The 20359-nt window shown below is 42.0% G+C and overlaps 1 protein-coding gene across 1 annotated transcript; it reads right to left on the reverse strand.

Moving 5' to 3' along the window:
* Nucleotides 1-227: 227 nt before the first annotated feature.
* On the reverse strand, nt 228-10977 carry LOC147417627 (lecithin-cholesterol acyltransferase-like 4). Its single transcript, XM_086506557.1, has 11 exons — nt 10646-10977; nt 10367-10458; nt 2628-2746; nt 2411-2546; nt 2290-2341; nt 1979-2079; nt 1723-1905; nt 1468-1625; nt 1337-1391; nt 1134-1187; nt 228-968 (listed from the first exon to the last, which is right to left on the reverse strand). Exons 1-11 carry the CDS (start codon nt 10866-10868, stop codon nt 618-620), a joined length of 1524 nt encoding a protein of 507 aa, XP_086362683.1. The 5' UTR covers nt 10869-10977; the 3' UTR covers nt 228-617.
* Nucleotides 10978-20359: the final 9382 nt, after the last annotated feature.

Consider the following 20359-nt stretch of genomic DNA (forward strand, 5'->3'; position numbering starts at 1 on the left):
ACAAGTGACTTAAATGTTTCGCTATTGTGCATCTATAATAGGAAACATATGCTTAAAGCATTAAGAAGCATATGGCGCGATATATCCCACTTTAACTAAGGATATCACTAAACTGCAAACAAGGTGCAAAGACGAGAATTGTCCCAATTATTTACAAAATGGAAGCAGCTTTAAAATGATAATTTTGGGCAAAGTGTGAGGGCAAGGAGAAATAAATGCAACATACATCACATACAAACTGATCAAGCAGAGTTGCTTACCATCCTCCAACAATTACATTTTGAGTTTTTATATAGCTTCTTCACTCTGTACAGAAGATTATAAACAACTGTAAACACTCCAAGCAGGAGTAATGAATGAAGGGTTCTCGATCTCTTTGAGATTGTCCTTCAATGGCAGAGGAGGTTCTACTATTATGATACAGGATTAATCACAAATCTTTGAATTACCTACTGCATTCTCTCTGCCTTCCAGCATTGAATAATTGCCCACTTAAACTCTGCCAATTCCAGAAAACCAGGCCGACTGGCCGCATCATTCATGACACAGAACCAACCTTCAATCTTACAACGACAGCACTCCCTTTCAGGAGGGACTGCCCATGCCGTAATTTCCTGTCAAACTTTGCCACCAGTCGGACTTGTGAATACGGACACAATCATCTGGCCCTCAGCATGCGCAGTGTATGCACCATCACTTGCTACGACCTCCGCTACAAACTCATATCTTGTCTCTTGAAAACTACCTTGAACTTGTTTAGCCTTGTTGTCGGATGAAGCTCTGGAGTAGTAAGCCTCCCAATCATCTATGTTTGGAAGGATAACAAAGTCTACTAGAGGATCATAGAAAGGATCCACTTCTTCCACATTCAACCATTGCTTAAGAACACGGAAAAGACGCTCCTCAGACAACAATCCACGGTGATCGCCAGGTATTCCCACCCTAGCAATGGCATCAAGGTCGTCAGCCTGCACATGAACAACCTTGCTCAGGATTTACTCTTTGAAGGCAAAGACAATCTGCTCTAAGTAAGAGGCTCCCATTGCAAAGTACACCCAACATTCCAACTAGCCTCTTTAGCTTGCAGATCATGCTCACAAAAAGTGATTTAATCTTTTAAACTTTAAAGATACCATGGCAGAGATTTGCGGTACAGTTCCATCACCATCAATACACGAGAACTCCGCCTGCAAAAATCATGTGAGAAGTTTCATGGCCTTCTCTTGACGACGACCAGACAAAGCGATCTTGTGCAAAAAAAAAAAGCAGATTTTGACAACGCTCAACAAAAGCACATAATAAATACCAAAATGCTAAAACAAACAACGGCAAATACCTCTGTCTGCAGAATCTCTGTCAAACTCCCAATAGGGGACTTTTCATTACCATACCTGTACCAAAGTTGTCATGTTAAAAAAATGTGATAGCCATCATGACTCCCAAGAAAACAAACATAAGCAAACCTACCAAACATCTAGAGGCGTGTCATAACTTGTGCCAAAGATGTTATAGAACTTGACCCCAGGTGGAAGCTTTGCAGATTTCCAAAGTCTTTGGGTCTCGCTGGCCCAATCAAATATAGCTGTATTGAAAGGAAGCGGAATAGTGGCTCCACCATACGATATCTACTTCAAAAAAAGTATGTACTGTTTCCTTCAGAAAATCACCGCATGATACAATCATAAGAGAAAAGGCAGAAATGATTGGATTAGGAATACTAACTGTATTATCAGCAAGAGCTTCGGTTAAGATGGGAAATAATCCATCTGGCGCATAAGTCTCAAGGTTTATTGAGCTTTCACCAGATTCATTGCATGACCGATGCCAAACATTCAAAAGAGGAATTCTGGGCCATTCAAATTCTGGATTCGCCATCAGCTCATACACAGAGGGACACTCAATGAGCTGCAAAAGCAAACAAGGAATTTATGTTTGCTATCAGGAGTGCTAAACTCAGCTATTGTTATAATCAGCATACCAATTGATGCATGCTCCATTTTGCGATGAAGAACTCCCGTTGCCAGCCTTTGACAAACTCACAGCCAGTCAAAAGCACATCCAAAATAAACCCAGGGGCACCTGCCCAAGCCGTTGCCTCAAACACCATTGCTTTGTGATGGAAGGAAAACAGACAAAGGAAAGACTGAACTAGAGAAATATAATATCCTTAGTGCATCTCTACTCCAATTACACAAAACTCCTCGAGGAAAACTATAAACCTACTCTAGATTTCCATAAATCCAAGATCAATCTTGAGCAAGAGTAAATTTGAGATTTTTAGCCTCTTACCTTGAAATGGTGCAGCAATGGCAATCCATGAATTCACATACTTCTCAAATTCCTGAATCAGCAATTTCACATTAAACCTCTGCGACTACCGCATAAGGCATTGCATTATAAAATTTCTTACATCATGATGGAGAGCTAAGAAGGATTTGACAAGCAGCCCACCCATAGAATGGCTGACAATGTTCACTTTCTTTCCACCTGAGGATTTGAAAGCGCTTTTCAACCGCGCTTTGAATTTTTCCATGACTTCTGGAAGCCTAGCAATCGAGAAAAAACATTTAACACTTTCACAATGTGCAAATGCATCAGCGGGGTGCAAAATCACAATCTTTCAGCACCTGTTACTTTGCCTGAAATCATAGCCAAAACCAAACAAGGTAGTTCCTTCCTGATAGCCCCACTCCAACATTTTGTTAATCATGTTGTGAAAGTAGCAAACAATGTCCAAAGGTATCAGCTGCATTTCAAGAGATGGAGACCACGTTAGCCCCAATATATTACCATAAAATAGTTACTACTGTGACATTTCATCTTGAATTTCTAACGAAGCCTTGCAACTTAATGTGCAAGCACTTTTTGCTTGTTGGGCACTTGAATTATCCATCCTGTTGGAATTTTTAATTTGAAAGAGTAGCCCAATGGGATCGCATAATAGTTTCTGTCACAAAATGATGACGTGACACCGTGCCCCGATAACAGCAGATGACCACCCGCGGCAGAGCTGCTGACGTGGACAGACAGTACAGCAGTCTGATGACGTGGCAGCAATACGGACATCCGCAATTGGCGCTGACAGGCTGATGACGTGGCAGCAGTACGGATTTCCACGTTTCACGCTGGCTGCTGACATGGCAGGGCTGTACGGAATTCCGTAAATTGCACTGGTGCTTTTTGGCAGTTTTTGATGATCAGTTGCTTTTGGGGCAGTTTGCTTTTGAGTTTAACTGCTTTTGGGGCTCTGCTCTTGGCATCCTTTGTAAGAATAAAAGGAACCCAAAGGCCTCACTCTAGAGAGCATATGGACGCAAAGTCTTAAGAGCAGAGGACCCCTCGGGAGTTGTACTTTGCTCAAGCATTAATATTAAAAAATTGCAGAAAGGGACGCCAGATTTTTGGGGCCAATACCTCTGGGCACGGAACTCCGTCGGGCCGTGTCAACTAAAGTTTTAAAGTTGTGAATTATTTTAATTGATTCTCTCATGTATTGTGCAACGTCTTCTCCAAGAATGAAGCAAAACACAGACATCACTTGTTGCAGGTCTTTCAGGCACTGCCGAAGCATAAATTGGTTATCAATGCGAAAAAGAGTGAATTTTTCTTGCCTAAGATACATTTCTTGGGACACATCGTCTTTGCAGAAGGAGTAAAGATGGACCCAGCCAAAGTTGAGACTATTCGTGATTGGCCCGACTTAAAGAATGTTCATGAAGTTCGAAGCTTTTTGGGCTTCTGCTCTTTATTATCGGGAGTTCATTCGAAAATTTGCACAGATAGCTTCTCCTTTGCTTTAACTCACTCGGAAAGGGGTTCCGTTCACTTGGGGACCAACAGAGAATACCGTTTTTCAGACTCTCAAAGAAAAGTTGACTACGGGACCAATATTGGCCTTGCCAGACTTACAAAATCCATTCGAAGTTTATTGTGATGTTTGTGGTTGCAGTCTTGGAGCAGTTTTGATGCAAGAAGACCATGTCATTGCTTACGAGAGTAGGATGTTTTCACGTCTTGAGTTGGTGGCACAGATTTATGAGAAAGAGCTATTGGCAATTATCCATGCTCTTACGCAATGGCGACACTATTTACTCATAGCTTATTTTACAGTCTTCACAGATCATTAGAGTTTACGCTACGTCTTATCACACTGAAGCAGTTCTTGGAAAAGCAGATGCAATGGACTAACATCTTGTCGAAGTTCCACTTTCAAATAACCCGTGTTCAGGGACAGAGAGACAAGGAGAGGGCAATACGCAGTAGCTTTGGTCCCTGCAACAATCCACCATACTCGCAAAAAGAACCCAACGCTTGATTTTTAACGCCCTCTCTCACTCTCAAGGTGGAAAGTAGCCAAAAATGTGACAAGTGGCACTCATTGTCACAAACGAGAGCGCATAACAATATAAAATATACTCGGATAAATAAAATTTATCACTTAATACTGAAGCCAAAGGATATAGAGAGAAATAAATAGAGAGAGAGAGAGAGAATGAGAAGATCGACACAGTACTGGGACCAGAAGATGGGCTGGTCCCCCCCTTAAAGAGAATTCTTTATTAGGGAGAATCTTTTTACAAGCACAAGAACCAGAGACAACCCCTCCGTTCTAAATCTCTGACTCGATGGTCGTTCCTTCCCGTAAGGGAAATCCGAGAGACAAGCTCTCAATCCTTTTTCCGTTTGTACTCGGAGTCGAGACTCCGCAGACAATTTCCGAATTCCGTTTCCAAAATTCCGAAGCGTAGGCCAAAGCCTTCTCGCTTCTCCTTCGCGATGAAGTACCTGCAAACACACACGCAAACACACGACAACAATTCGTATGGCGAATCCACAATAGATACCTGTCGCTCTTGCGCGGGAAAATCGACTTCCGTGCTTCGTAGTCTCGCGATCTCTCGCGTCTTCTGGCAGCAGAGTCTTCTCTTGCTAGCATTGGTAACTTCCTTTCAGTGAGGGCATGTGGTGCTTTTAAAGCTCCTTCGCCACGGCACGAATAGCTGCTCGTGTAGAGATCGCGGCCGTTTTTTTCACAAAAAAAAAAATCCGTTGTTCTGCCAGAAAAAGAGAAAGAGAAAACGCTGGCTGATCTGTTGCCTTATTTATCGGATGGCTGCCCACCTATTAAATGGGCGGCCGGCGTATTTTAAAAATAGTCTGAATCTGCCCAAAAACTCAATAAAACCTTATAAGTTAAAAACAATGCTTTCACAGCACTTCCCAGGCGTCCCTGCATGCAACCACATGCACAAATGCAATGCAGACATAGATTCCTCGCGGGAAAGCGTCTGCTCTTCCCCAAAAACTCGTTAAAATATTCCGCTTTTTAAGAAAAGCTTCTCAGAACCCATCTTTATTCTTGTGCTTGCGTCTTTACGCGTATTCCTCTCTCTAGTTCGGATTTCCTCTCGACTATGGATGTCTCCTTTCTGATGCACCCGTCACCCACCTTGTGACGCATCAAGAATACCCATCACCTAGTCCTTTCCTACCGAACTTACGGTACAATCCCCTTCACGATGCTCTATGTCACCCATCCTATGACGCATCAGAGATGTCCGTTCCCGGATGGTCGGATACTTCTTTCCGATGCTCCCTGTCACCCATCCGATGTGACGCATCAGAAGTACCCGTTCCTGGTGGCCTTATAGATATTCCCTTTCACAGTGCTCCTGTCATTACTTTGAATGACACACTAGGGATACTCTGTACTCGGATGTCTCCAGTGAGAAAAACCCTCTCACTTAAAATTCTAATAATTCATTTAGAATTATTTTCTTGGTGTTCCAAGTGAGAAAACCCTCACTTATAAATCCAATAATTCATTTAGAATTATCTTCCTGTCAGATAAAGCCAATTTAGCAACACTCATGAATGGTTTTCTCGCTTTGTACCTTCCGGTGTAACAAACTTGGGCACCCCAAGTCTAGATTCTGTCACAACACGAGAGAGAATCACTTAAAACACTTAACTTTAAAATCACAGTTCAATTTGGTCGACATGGCCCGACGTAGTTCCATGCCCAGAGAGATTGGCCCCAAAGACTAGCGCCCCTTTCGATATTTCTTTTATATTAATGCTTGATCAAAGTTACAACTCCCGCAGTTCTGCACACAACTTCACCTATTATCTGCACACAACTAGTAAGTTCTTCCAGAAAACATCAATCTCATAAATCGATAATCATCTTCGGAAATTCCTATTTCAAAGTTCTTCACTTAGTTTATACTGAACATAGTGTTTCAATCATCTAGTCATCTCATCCGTCCAAAAGTCTTGATACACCTAGATCCCTGTGTAGGTATCTCATCCCGCAGGAACTCTTGACGCGCTCACCACAGCATCTAGTCATCTCATTCATATGGGAATCTTGACGCACTAGAATCATTCAACATGCGTCATCTTTCATTCATTCAAATTCATGATTCTTATCTCGAATCGAGAGAATATCCAATTCATTCCTGAGCTTTCGTGGCTCTCGATCTCACCATCTCATCCTTGATTTCACCTGCAAAACAGGCAAGGAGATGGCTCACCTCGTTGCAAAAGAGCGGATGTCCAGCTCCATGCTTCCCAATCCATACAGAAGCGAGTTCCTCGCTCCTATTTCCGGTTATTTGTTACAAACAACCAGATTGTCAGTTTATCAGTATCCCTTTCAGTGTCCTTTCCAGTATTTTGTTCATCTTCTGGTCAACATTTCTGTTCTAGCTCTTCCTGCAAGTAAAGCTTCTGCTTTTCTGCACTCGTCTGTCCTTTCAGCTTTCGTCTTGTGTTGAGAAGGCAATCAATGGCCTCATGCCATCTCGAGTGAATCTCATCAATATGGTAATCTTCAGGTGTTTCGCAAATCTCGGGTCTCTGAAGTACTTCATCAATCTTTTCACACCCATGTCAACTTGTTGTGGACGCTTGTATTCTGCTCTGGCAAACCTTTTTTTTTTTTTTAAAGCCCAAATCTTCATTCTTTTCTTCAGTTCCTGCCCCGGATTTCAGCTTTTTCTTTACCTTCCCGTTGAGAGGTGTTATCTCCATCAGATTATTCATGAGAACCCATGTGTAATCTGGGATTCTTAATGGATTTATGCCCTGTAAGACAGAGCGATGAAGACGGGAGCACGCACGATGCGCGATGAAATAAGCGGCTAACTGTGGTGGTCTTGGCATCAGGATCATAAAGCCGGAATAGCCCAAGAAGATGAGCTTCTTCGCCTTGAAATCTTACTTGTGTCGCTTCTCCTTTGGCACATGGACAAAGGCCGAACACCCAAAAACTTGAAAGTGAGAGACCGAGGGCTTACTCCTGTAGTAAGCCAGATAAGGAGTCATGTCCTGCAAAGCATGAGCAAGAGAACGGTTTTGAATGTAAACCGCCGTGTTACATGCCTCCGCCCAGTAAATCCGAGGTAAAGAAGCATGTGCGAGCATCGCACGAGCCATCTCCATCATAGTCCGGTTCTTCCCCTCGACAACTACAGTGGGAAGGGTAGGTTATGTAGCCAAATGGGTGAAATCATTCAACCATTCCCAGAGTCGATGGTAGGCAATGTTTGTGCGGACTCGTGTCCTCCACACAGAATAGTTGTGTAAATCCAACTTCTTCTCCTCAACAAACTGGGTGAGGGCATAATTGTTGGATGTTGCGTTGGCAGATGTCGACGTAGTCGCAGAAGTGGAAGTGGCCGTAGTCGCAGAAGACATGGTGGCCCCCTTCTGGGACTATTGTTGTTGTCCCTTCTGCTTCGAAGTTTGCTGTAGCAGTCCAAAATAACCGCTCAGACAACCACCGGATGATTTCCTGACGAGCAAGGGAGGGATCAACCGCACAAAGAGTAAAAATTCAGCTTGCTATCCGTCCTAAAGAACGCTGCAAAGGGTGTTGAAAACACTGTTGTAATAGAGATTTCAGCATGCATGTACGCCATCGAGCGATACGGAAGCGTCGCAGAGTGTCAGAGGAGGGGATTCTCACACTTCTCAACCGTCAAGGGGCTGAAAACAGAGAATCAATGCCAAAATAGTGCCGATTGGGTGTAGATACTTGTCCAAGATGTAGATCTGCAGGTTCCTAGCAGTAGATAACTCTCTAGGCAAGTGAAAACCACTTCCTTGTGTGCACAAGCTTTGCGTATAAGGGAAAACACAGCAAGTTGTCAAAAACGCAAGACCACCAAAAAACGCTAGCAGCTTGCAAAAACGCAAGGCTGAGCTTTTGCGATTTGGCTGCAGAGAGGAAGCGCTGGGAAAGAAGATTGCAAATCAAGGCCGCAAGGGGGAAAACGCTAGGCAGATTTGCAAAAACTCTGGATTTTTGCAAAAAACGCAGATGGTCCAAAAACACTAGGCTGAAAATTGGCAGTTTTTGCGATGGAAACTGGCAGAAGCGCTAGCGCTAGCCTCTGGAGGGAAGATCAATGCAGATTCTTCGTGTTCTAGCGACTGATGCCATGTGAGAGTGAGCAGCGGAGAGAGTGTGAGCCACGCGCACGCCGAAAACACTGAAGAGAGAGAGAGAGAGAGAGAGAGAGAGCACAAGTGCTCTACAAATGATGCTCTCAATACACAATGTATGACCACAAGACCCTAACCATTCTATTTATAGAATGTTAGGTTGAGGTAGGGCAAAATGTGTAACTGGTACAGAAAACATAAAAGCCCAAAAATAGCTAAAAATATGTGCACCCAACCAGGCTCAGAAAATGACCGACCGGACACGTGCTAAAAGTGTCCGCCCATGCAATCTACCTGATGTGCAATGGGTGGCCAACCTAGGACAATCACTGTGGTGTAACTGTGACAACTTTGTCTTGCACCTTTTCCCGTGGCCAAGCACACAGTCCTGATCCACTACCATTCTATTCTTCAGTGCCAATTCTAAGGCTCAAACAAACCATTAGTCCAATGTCCAAATGGCCGTCTTCTCCTGGCCCTGCAATGGTCCAAGCTTAATCCAAGAAAATAGGGGGAAAGCAACAGCAACAAAAGAAGAAGAAAAAGAGAGAGAGAGAGAGCAACTGCAAAAATATCACCACCTTGTGACACTATAAACTTACTGGCCCACCCTAAGTCCATTGCGCATTGGGCGCGCTCCCCCGTCTTCATCGCTCTGTCTTAAGGGGCATAAGCCATGAGTACCTGCAGTTTCTCCTCACTGAGCTTCGCGACATTCTTTCACGACACCTACAGCAAAATCTCCCGATGTTGCACGGTTTCCAACAGTTTTTGAATTACATTTACCTCTTCTGATGCCTCACATGATACCTCCTCCTTCACCACCAGAAAGTATGAGAGCTTCCAATCGGCAACCTTCCCATCCGTCTGTTCCAATCGAAGGAGTCTTTAGGAATATGGTGCAGCCATCCTGACCTTGATCCAATGCAACCGCCTTTGCCACCGGCGTTGCCCCCACCTCCCTCACCACCACCGCCACCAGGCTACAATGGTTAGAGAATGTATGGATACCCTTACTATCCATACCCAAGGTATGCACCTAGCCAACCGAAGGATTTCAAAGATGACGGCACAACAATCAAATTTTTCACCTCGAAAGAAAGCATTGCAATTCCTACAGCAATTTGACAACATCCATGCTTAAGGGAATTATACAGAAGAATCAAAGATTTCTCGAGCAACGGAATTTCTTAACGATAATGTTGTGCAGTGGTGGAGTTCAAGCGCGACACAATCGCATGCTCCAAGGACATGGCAAGCTTTCAAGACAATATTTGCATGCAGTTATATGACTTCTCTCTTTGAAGTCCAGATCTTGTCAGAATGGGGCAACTTGAAAATGCTTGCCACAGAGACCATGGACGACTATAACCAAAGGTTTCTCCATGTCTACCTTCCAGTGTCCTCCTTTAAGTTCATTCCCTTGGAGGATCAGTGAGTGTGAGCGATGCACCATTGGACTGCCATCACCATTGCAGAAACATCGTTTGTCCAAACAAGGCTCAACCATGCAAGAGCTTATGGGCCATGCTGTGTTCGGCTACAAATTAATGAAAGGAAAGCTTGAGTTTGAGAAGCAACTCCAGGCCACTAACCAGAACTCCCGGCAACATCGAACAAATCCTCAGGAGTCTCGAGAAACGAAGCCTCAAAGCCCTCATTTCACACAACGTCAACAAGAAACCATGTTACAAGAAGGCCGATGCTTCAAATGCTTTCAAACAAGGCATACATTCAATACATGTCCTCAACGAGCCTCGACATCTTTAGAGAAACCTTCCGCTCCGACACTAGAAAGATCCCGAGGGCCACCTCTGACTAAGAGAGCTAGACCTGCTATTGGACTAGTAACCAGAACGACACAAACGGGATGTGTGTGTGTGTGAGAGAGAGAGAGAGAGGGGGGGGGACTTACCAGACTGGGATCTAGAATGTCGCAAGAATATAGCCCATGCCTGTCCTCCGGAACTTCAATATGTGTTTTCGGATCAAGAGAATTCGTCTTCCCTAGAGAAAGAGCAAAGAGAAGAGGCTTAAATTGAAGACATAACTAGAAAATTAGTGTAGAAGCCCCCAAGCAAATTTGTGGATCATTACGCTCTTTCGAATCAAGTGCAACCATCATGTTGGAAAGAAGAAGAGAAATTTTAAGGTCGATCAAACAGAAAATACAATCTTAACCCACATCAGTCACCTGTCTCCGGATCAAAAAGAGACCATAGCTTTGACTTGAACTCGTGATCAGCAGCAAATAACCTCACCCATATTCGCTCTTTCTGGCCCTTGTCACTGACAGCCTCTAATACAGAACCTCCAATTCCTGGAACAAGGACAACTGGATCCAAGTCGGTATTCACATACGGATCCTTTCGCGACCAAGGCCATGAAAATTTTCCGCGTCTGCGTCTGACGGGCATTGTTTAGACTAGCTTTGAAACCTGTCAACAATCCAGAGTGCTCTCCATCGTCGCGAAATGCTCCTGCTGAAAGACTACTTTGTGTGGTTAGTCGGCATTTTCTACGTCTCTTATCCCGTGAAATGGACATTCCCCTCTTTTATTTGCCACGGATGACGGGGTCATCTCCCCTTAGCACTATCTCACACGGGCCTACACCTAATTCTCGGTCCGAATTTACAATTTTTTATGCACCCGAATTTACCTATTTTCCCGAATTTACACAAAGCGCATCGAATGACCCAGATCGCACCCGATCACCAAAATGGGCGTGGGCCATCCATCCCCTCCTGCCCAGGCCCGTGTGAGATAGTGAGGGGGGTCATCTCCATGGGATCAATTATCAGCATGCAAAAGGAGCCCCTGATCCATCGCTTAATCATGATCATTCAATTTTTAGATTAGTTTTTTTAAATTCATATCTCCATGGGCTCACATCTATGTCAAGTGGGCATGTTAGTGGTGTGGGCTTTTCAACCGAGGGGCGGAGGTTCGCGTTCCATTTGGTAAAAGAGTTGGTTGTCTCGACATTGGTTTTCTCCCACTAATCTCGACATCTCGAGAGTAGTTTTTATTGATCGACAACCTCGATTGTGAGATATGCGGCCTTTCAATTGGTATTGTTCATCCCATGCCCAACTCCTCGTGGAAAACGAAGAGTAGGGTAGGCTCCCCAAAATTGAGAGCACAAAAACCATTTCTTCAAACAGTTGCATACCTTTTGTGGAAATTGGTTTGCTATCTCGAATATATGAGCATTGACCTAAATTTTGAATCCCATCCAATTCTTTGGCCTTTATTTTTCAGGGCAAACTAATATGTGACCCATGCATTGCTACGACACAAAAAAAAACATGACTTCGATTCTTAAAATGCTATCTTCCCTTCGAAGTGCAAAATAAGCAATGCTTTATTTCTACGTATATAAAGTCCTTCGCATTCTTGAAAGTGATAATTGAAGGGTTCATCCTCTCCTTCATCTACCTTGGGATCACAATGTTACAAATCTTGGTGGTACAAACCAACTACGTCAGCAAGTTGTGAAAACATGAGGGCTAAGAGCCGAATTGGCTTTCTATGACTATTCAGAAGGTAATTGGTCCCTTTATCTATGATGCTCTTTAGATTCCTCACATGTTTGTATCTCTCTCTATGTTTTATGCCGTGTACACAAGATATGGCAATAGGATACATCATCATCCAATCATAATAATGCATATGTAGGTTGTTACTATATGACATAAATTCTTCATAGGTGTATTCATGCACCATCTACACTTCAAAACATGATGGCAATGAAAGCCACAAAAGAAAAAAAATTGCTTAGTTTATTTATCTTTGCCAGTGTTTTGGGCATCATGCTAAATTGAAGGGCATGCTACAAAATTGAAGTCTTGAATTGTAAGCATGCAATGAAAACTCTCTCTCTCTCTCTCTCTCTCTCTCTCTCTCTCTCTCTCTCTCTCTCTCTCTCTCTCTCTCTCTCTCTCTCTCTCTCTCGCTCTCGCTCGTACCAGGAGAGTAAACGCTAGAATATTGGTAAGGCTGCAGACTGGTCTCTGTCAAGGATCCAAAGGAGGGAAATATAGGGATCCAAAGGGGGATAGCCTGCAAAAGAGCAATGTGCTTCAATGGGGCTTAAAAGACCTAAGGTTCAGCTCCATTAAGACTTCCATAGGCTAAGGTTCCAAAAATTAAACCTTTTATCCAATGGCCAAAGCATAGGAGGATTGGATGGTCATGGGGAAGACTGAAAAATCTTCCCATATCCCTAGGAAGGAGGGGGCGAGCCCATTTTGTAGGGGATGAGAGAGAGACACACACACACACTTCAAGAATTCCCCTTTACACAAAGGGAATACTGGACACGTGTCAAGCTCCTAGGCCAGTTGCCACCAGCCTCCCATCAAATCCTATTGGATGGCCATAGAGGTGGACCAATGAGAATTAGGCTAGAGTAAATTTAGTCTAATCAATTTAAAAAGAACCAATAGAAATTAAGCTCCTTAGAAGACTATTGGGCAGTCTACCAAGGGGTTCAATGAGCATTCAGCAGCCCAATGGCTTGCCTGATTCCTATTGGCCAGAAGAGGTCCAATGAGAGTTTAATTGAATTATTTATATACCTAAAACTCTCACTAAAGGGGAAAGAGGGACACTTGTCACAAGGTTCTCCATTTGAGCTCTAATTTCCTATTGGCTAAGCTTGGCATGAGCCAATGAGGGGCCAGGAGGAGGAAATAGCAAGAGGGGTCAACCAAGAGTGAGAGGCGGTTGATTTTGCAAGGCATTATGGCACACACACTCACACAAACTCATGTGTGAAGTAAATAAGACTATCTCCTTCTCAAGCTTTAATGGAAAGCTCATCATCTACTCCAAGCTTGTGAGAAGGGATGCCTACACCAACAACTCTCGGCTTTGTGATGCAAATCCAACCAAGAGCCAAGCTCGAATGCATGCTCATCTCCTCTACCATGCTAATTACTAAGCTATGCTAAGCTATTAAGAAGATTATGTGAGGAGAAATACTTGTTTCTCGTAAGATACCTCTTCTTCCTCTCAATCTATCCTCATTCCCTGCTAGCTCTCACCATTTTTGAAGGTGTGTGAGGTCTTGGGACTGAGGCTTGGGACACTAGGTTTGATTTTCAAGCATAGTTTGGTGCATGAAGCTTCCATCTTCATTGCACCAACCAGTTAAAAGTCTCCTTTGATGGGAGAAGCTATAATACAAAGCCTTTATGGAGGGGGGACCGGCTCCATGTAAATCCGGTCCTCAAATGTTGTCAATTGTTCTATTTCTCTCTCTTTTCAAGTATTATCAATGCCAAATTAGCGAGTTGTAAATTGCTATGTTGCTTTCTCGATTAAGTACTCTCTCTATGCTCGTTAGGAACTTGTTCTTAATGAAATGCTCACTATGTTATCAATTTCCGCTACACACAAGTTACTAGTGCATTAAATGTTACACATCGTAACTCTCCCTCCCCTTAATGCATGACGTAATGTAGTGGCATTGTGGAAAAGCCTTTTCATATATGCACATTATGTCCTTTCCAATTTTTGGGAGTCTGAGCATCCTATCCTACCTGAGTGCTTATTTTCTCATTACATTAAGCTTGATTTCCTCAAAATTTAGGTTGAGTCACTGCCAGCATACCTTTCTCTCCTAGCCATCATGGATTGTTAGCTGTTGTCCTCCTAATGATCACTTGATAAAGCAATGTATTAAGTTGAAGGTAAAAGAAGCCAAGAACAAAGAGGTTGGATCTACTACCAATGCAGCTATTGCCTTTTGTAAATGGAGATTTTGATGGAGTGTTGCGAGAAGGTGAGAAAAATATTTGGAGCGATGAAAAAAATCGAGCGAATTTGAAAGCATAGAGTACCTCTTTTAAATCCATGGCCTAGTTCTAACTTTGTAACACAACAAATTCATAAAAAATAGACTAATATAATGCAAAAATAAAAAGACGAGACCATTAATCTTGCAACCTTGAACCATGCAAGAATTTTATAGACCCAAAACATTCTCTTTTATCAAAAGAGTACATTGAAAAATCTGCAAATTGAAATTCCTAGTTCTAACTTTGTAACACAACAAATTGATATAAAATAGCCAGATATAATGCAAAGAAGACAATTTCTTTAATCTTGCAACCTTGAACCATGCAAGAATTTTATAGACCCAATTCATTCTTTATTATCAAAAGAGTACATTGCAAATCCGCAAACGAAAACTCCTATGAAGAGTCACATTCATCGTTAATAAATATGTTGCATATACGAGGTTGCTCACGAAGTTGCAAATCAAGGCGACCATCTGACGCCATCCGTCTTGCCTCCGCTTCAATATACATGGGTAATATACTTCGCAAAAAAAACAAAACAAAAAATTATAAACTAGCCAATGAGTCTAATGGCACCTTTTACAACCATCAAGACATAGTGATAGATTGTTAGACACACAATGGCATAGAAATATCAACACACATATGATAGCAAAAAGTATATAAAAGGTCCAACTATGGAATGGGAGTCTCACTAGTCATCAAAAGGATTCCTACCCATAGGCCTATCACCCTCATCCTCATCCTCCAAATCAATAGGCGTTGAAGCCTCCTCCCTGCTCCGCTTTTTGTGATGTAACATAAACTGCACAAAACTTGTAATAATATTATCATCAAAATCCAAAGAACCACACACTCAACCCGAAGCTGCACATGCCGCCAACACAGGTGCAGTCCCACATCCAAACTCCAAGAAAATGCCTCTACTCCTGCATAACAACTCCACAAATGCACCCAAAAATGTAGAGCTCCTTTGCAATGTTCCACGCCAAGGCACTCCATCAACGGCAATGGATATCGAGGTATCAGGAATATAGTGCTGCATTATAGAATCTGTAGGCCTCATGCCAAGTGCTCGAAAATAAGACATACTCTCTGCTATGTAAATAGGCGGTGTGGAACCCCGTTGATGCACCAAGTAAAACATCGAGGTGTCAAACTACACATATATAATATAAAATAAGTTATTTTTGAGAAAAGGAACACACCTTACATAAACTACAAAAGAGAAATACAAGCTACCTGAACTCTGTCTCCTCTTGCTTCCATGAAGTCGTAGGGAGTGTGATGAAGCACTACTATCCGTCGATAAATATGCATGTCAAAAGCAATGCAGAACCTTTCCACCCATTAAGGTGTATCACCTTAATTGCAAAACATCACATGACTGATTTGTAAAAGAGGCCATGATTAACAACCAACCCAAGTCTGATAAAGTGTTCCATGCGAGATGAATTCCCGCATGGACATGATCCTCCGTGATCCTATCCCACATGGGCAGGACATCATAGCCACTCATCAATCCTCTATATGGAAGGTCGAGGAAAATAAAATCTGCAGCCTAAGCAACTGACTTGTTGTTTCGCCTATAAACAAGATCACTTGGCCAGGCCTTGAGCATATGCTCATGAATCATAGCCCAAGATGGAGACCTAACTCCTATGAAAAATCTTCAGACAGATCAGCCTATTCTTGATGTATATGTACATGATGTACCTGATGACGAAAGGGTTGAGAATGAGTAGGCTAGAGGTATACCAAAATGGCTGGTGCATACTTTGTGTGACAGTAAATTGGATGCACCTTTGTCTAGTCGTACTTGTTTAGGTTCTCACCATGCATCTTATGCATTAGATTGTTATGCTTTGGCTGTGTCTAGCTTACGTGATGTTGAGGAACCTCTGTCTTTTGATGAAGCACATAATTCAAAAAATTGTATGAATACCATGCAATCGGAATATGATGCACTTATAGAAAATGACACATGGACTTTATGTGATTTTCCTCCAAGAGAAAAGGCCATTGGTACAAAGTGGGTTTACAAGTTGAAACACAAGTCGGATGGTGAGATTGATCGCTATAAATCTTGACTTGTTGCAAAAGGCTATGCACAACAGAAATACGTAGACTATGAAGAAACTTTTGCTCCCACTTGTCGTATGACTGTTGTGCGGTTTCTATGTGCATTGGAAACTCATTTTGGTTGGGATGTACATCAGTCAGACATTGTTACTGCATTCTTGAATGGTAACATATTCGAGGAAGTTTATGTAATGCAACCTTGCAGTTTTGTCAAGAAAGGACAAGAGGATAAAGTGTGCAAACGTAAGAAAGCTTTGTATGAATTGAAGCAATCTCCTCGTGCTTGGTATGAGAAGGGGACACACATTTGGTCAAACGAGGCTTTCATAACAGTCCAATAGAAAGCACATTGTATGCAAAGTGTGAGGGTGATGTACTTCTCATTGTCGTTCTCTATGTGGATGATTTGCTGATAAAAAATATTGTTGAATTTAAGGCTGATTTGAATGCTACTTTCAGGATGAAAGATTTGGGGTTGTTGGATCATTACTTGGGTATACAGTTTTAAGCAGTGTGATGGTGGTATTGCCTTGTGTCAGACAAGTTACATAGAGACATTGCTATGTAATTTTAGACTTGAGGATTGCAAACCTATTGTCATTCCCATAGAAATAGGTTTATAATTGAGTCTTCATGATGCTGGTGATCCTGCCGATATCACTCTTTACCAAATTGTTGTTGGATTCCTTATTTATGTATGCCACACAAGGTCGGATATTCAATTTGCAGTCTCACACGTCAGCAGATTCATGCATAGCCCAGGGTTTAAGCATTGGCAGGCTGTCAAGATTGTTTTTGCTACTTGAGTAGCACTTTACATCTTGGCTTGTTTTATCCCAAGGGGGGATCATTGCCGCCAGATTTACATGCTTTTTTGGACTCAAATTGGGCTAGTTGTTTTGACACACGAGTACCCACAAGTGGTTTTTGTTTCATGCTTGACAATTCATGTATCTCATGGTTGAGCCAGAAGAAACCTATTGTGGCCACTTCCAATTGTGAGACTGAGTACATGGAAATCTTCATAGCTACGATTGAGTGTGTATGGCTCAAATGCCTTATGATTGATTTGGGTGTTGGACATGACACTGCCAACACTATCTACACTAACATTCAGAGCACATTGGTAGTTGTGAGGAACCCAAATTTTCATGCTTGCACAAAGCACATTGAGGTGCATTACTACTATGTCAAGGAGAGGCTCTCAGCAGGCGAGATCATCTTGGATTATGTGCCAACACAGGACAACCTTGCAAATCTTTTCACAAAGGCATTGTTTCGTGAGAAGTTTGAATCTTTCCACAAAGCTTTGGGCGTACTCCCCTTTGTGGATTGATCATGTCCTCATAGGGCATGGTACTTCCCTATACTCTATCTATGTGCTAGCTCTCATTCACTGCATCACTCCCAAGGGGGATTTGTAACCATATACATGTGGTAGTGATGTGTGTGGATACACTTAGGACCACCAGAACATTTTTTCCCTCACTAGGAGGTTTTTCCCCTCGTGCCTTGTATATACACCCATCAATCTAGGGCTATCTTATCTTCCATTGCACACTAAGTAATATACTCTCTGTTGTGTTCCTTGAGCTTCCTTCATCTTCTCCAAGCTATATGTGTTCCCTTGTAACCCTACTTCCAACACTTTAGTAAGAAGAAGCCGGGTTGTCTTCTCATGAAAGGACCATGTTTTCCTACACTTTTGCTTATCATCTCCCTAGTACCTAACTGATAAGTTCATCTAGATGAGCATTTCAAAAGATTTTGTGGCAATTTCATGGTTCCATAGACTAGGAAATTTCCCTAAGGTCCAAGTTGATACAAAGAAAAATGGAATTGTTGTTACGATGAATGCCACTGAAGTGGGTTACAAAAATGTGAAGTGGGTAACTAGTGTTGAGAAATGGGTTACACATTCTATGAAAGGAGAAAGCCTTATCTCCAGTCTATGAAGGAAAACGTTCAACGAGGCAAAGGTCCTTGGGCCTTGTCTGCTCCTGTAGAGGGAGACTCCACTTTGGCTTTCGATGGTTGTGAAACGCTTCTTTTGAAAGACGACTTTGTGTCACATAGGGTTCACCAACATTTTACACAAAGTTGGTATTTTATACGGCTCTTTCAACATGTTGCCCGATGTCTTCCATTGAATGGGCATGAAGCAGATTCCCCTTGATCTTATTTGTCACAGACGGGGTCATCGGACCATGGGATTGATTGTTAAATGCAAAAGGATCCCATCGCTCAATCCCGATCATTGATTTTTTAGATAAGTTTTTTGGGCTCACGTCCATGTCAAGTGTGCATGTTGTTGGTGTGGGCTTTTTAGTCAAGGGATGGAGGCTTGCATACCATTTGGTAGAAGAGTTGGCTAACCCGATATTTGTTTGCTCCCACTAATTTCGGGGCCGAGGTTAGTTTTTATTAATCGACAACCTTGATTATGAGATCTACCATCTTTCAATTGGGATTGTTCATCACATGCCAACTCCTCATGAAAAAAGAAGAGGAGGGTAGGCTCTTCAAAATTGAGAGCACAAAAACCATTTCTTCAAAAAGCTTTATAACTTTGGTTTGGTGTCTCAAACATATAAGCATTGACCTTGAATTTGAATCCCATCAATCTAAAACCAATTCTTCTGCCTTTACTTTTTAGAGCAAACTATTAGGTCTCCCCAATCTCAAAAAAATAAAAAGTCTTTCAAAACATATTAAGTGCGTAAGTGAAGGGTGAGTTTAAGAAATGAAATACTAATGAACGTGAAAAGTCAAAAAACATATGAAGGTGGAAGTGAAAAGACCTTTTGTGTCCATATAAAGAGGTGGTCTACCTTACATCGTATATTTGTGTTTCTCTTCTCCTTTATTTTCCCTTTAGAGTTTTCTTCTCTTTAAAGTGTCTCTGCTCTCTCTCTCTCTCTAAGTTGTATCTATCTTTCTCACTTCCAGCTAAAATTTGTTGCAAATCTACATGCTTCGTCATTGCCAATTGTTGCTGCATGCTATAGACTAGCGCATAGTTTTTGTTGTTATTGAGGGAATGTTTGAATTAGGTCTCCCTAATCTTGAAATAATAAAAAACCTTTCAAAACAATTTCTTTTTTTTACTGTCTCGCTTGCACAAGCTAGTTTTATGGGATTGCACCCACTCACCTAGACCTCATGTCTGCAGGGGTTGATCCATAGTGGGTGTGCCTAAAGGCCCTCACCTTAACCACTAGGACAACACCCTTAGGACTAAACAACTTTTCAAAACATCTTACGTCCATAAGTGACATAAGTGATGGGTGAGATTAGGAAATGAAAAGACCCATGAAAGTGGAAAGTCAAAGATAGTTTGTGTCCATATAAAAGAGATGGTAGAGTGCACTACGATACATTTGTGTTTTTGTTTTGCTTATTTTCCCTTTAGTGTTTTCTTAGTGTCCTTGCACTTCATAAGTAGTGAATAATTAGTATGTGACACACATTGCTACGACAAAAAAAAACATTACTTTGATTCTTAAAATGATATCTTCCCTTCCAAGTGCAAAATAATCAATGCTTTATTTATACATATATAAAGTCCTTCGCATTCTTGAAAGTGATAATTCAAGGGTTCATCCTCTACTTGGTCTACCTTAGGATCGCAATGTTACAAATCTTGGTGGTGCAAATCTACTACATCAGCAAGGTTGTGAAAACATGAGTTTTAAGAGTTGAGTCGGATTTCTTTTACTATTCAAAACATAATTGGTCCATCCATTTATGATTCTCTTTAGATTCCTCACAAGCTTGTATCTCTCTCTATGTGCCACGTACACAAGACATGGCAATAGCATACATCATCATCCAATCACAATAATGCATATGAAGGTTAGTACTATATGACATAAATTCTTCACATGTGTATTCATGCACCATCTGCACTTCAAAACCTAATGGCAAACCAAAAAAAATTTCCTTAGTTATTAATCTTTGCAAGTGTTTGGGCTTCATGCTAAACTGAAGGGCATGTAACCATGCAATGATCTTTGT

This window comes from Adiantum capillus-veneris, chromosome 30 (genome assembly GCF_014529385.1).
Source record: "Adiantum capillus-veneris isolate H3 chromosome 30, ASM1452938v2, whole genome shotgun sequence".
Classification (NCBI taxonomy): Eukaryota; Viridiplantae; Streptophyta; class Polypodiopsida; order Polypodiales; family Pteridaceae; genus Adiantum; species Adiantum capillus-veneris.

What these genes read in the sequence shown, in the direction of transcription:
- LOC147417627 (XM_086506557.1), bottom strand. Translation starts at nt 10,868, where the DNA reads ATGCCCGTCAGACGCAGACGCGGAAAATTTTCATGGCCTTGGTCGCGA. An exon ending in ACATTCTAGATCCCAGTCTG is followed by an intron (nt 2,747 to 10,366) that starts GTAAGTCCCCCC and finishes CTTGAAATGCAG; the next exon opens with CTGATACCTTTGGACATTGT. An exon ending in TCTTAGCTCTCCATCATGAT is followed by an intron (nt 2,342 to 2,410) that starts GTAAGAAATTTT and finishes TTGCTGATTCAG; the next exon opens with GAATTTGAGAAGTATGTGAA.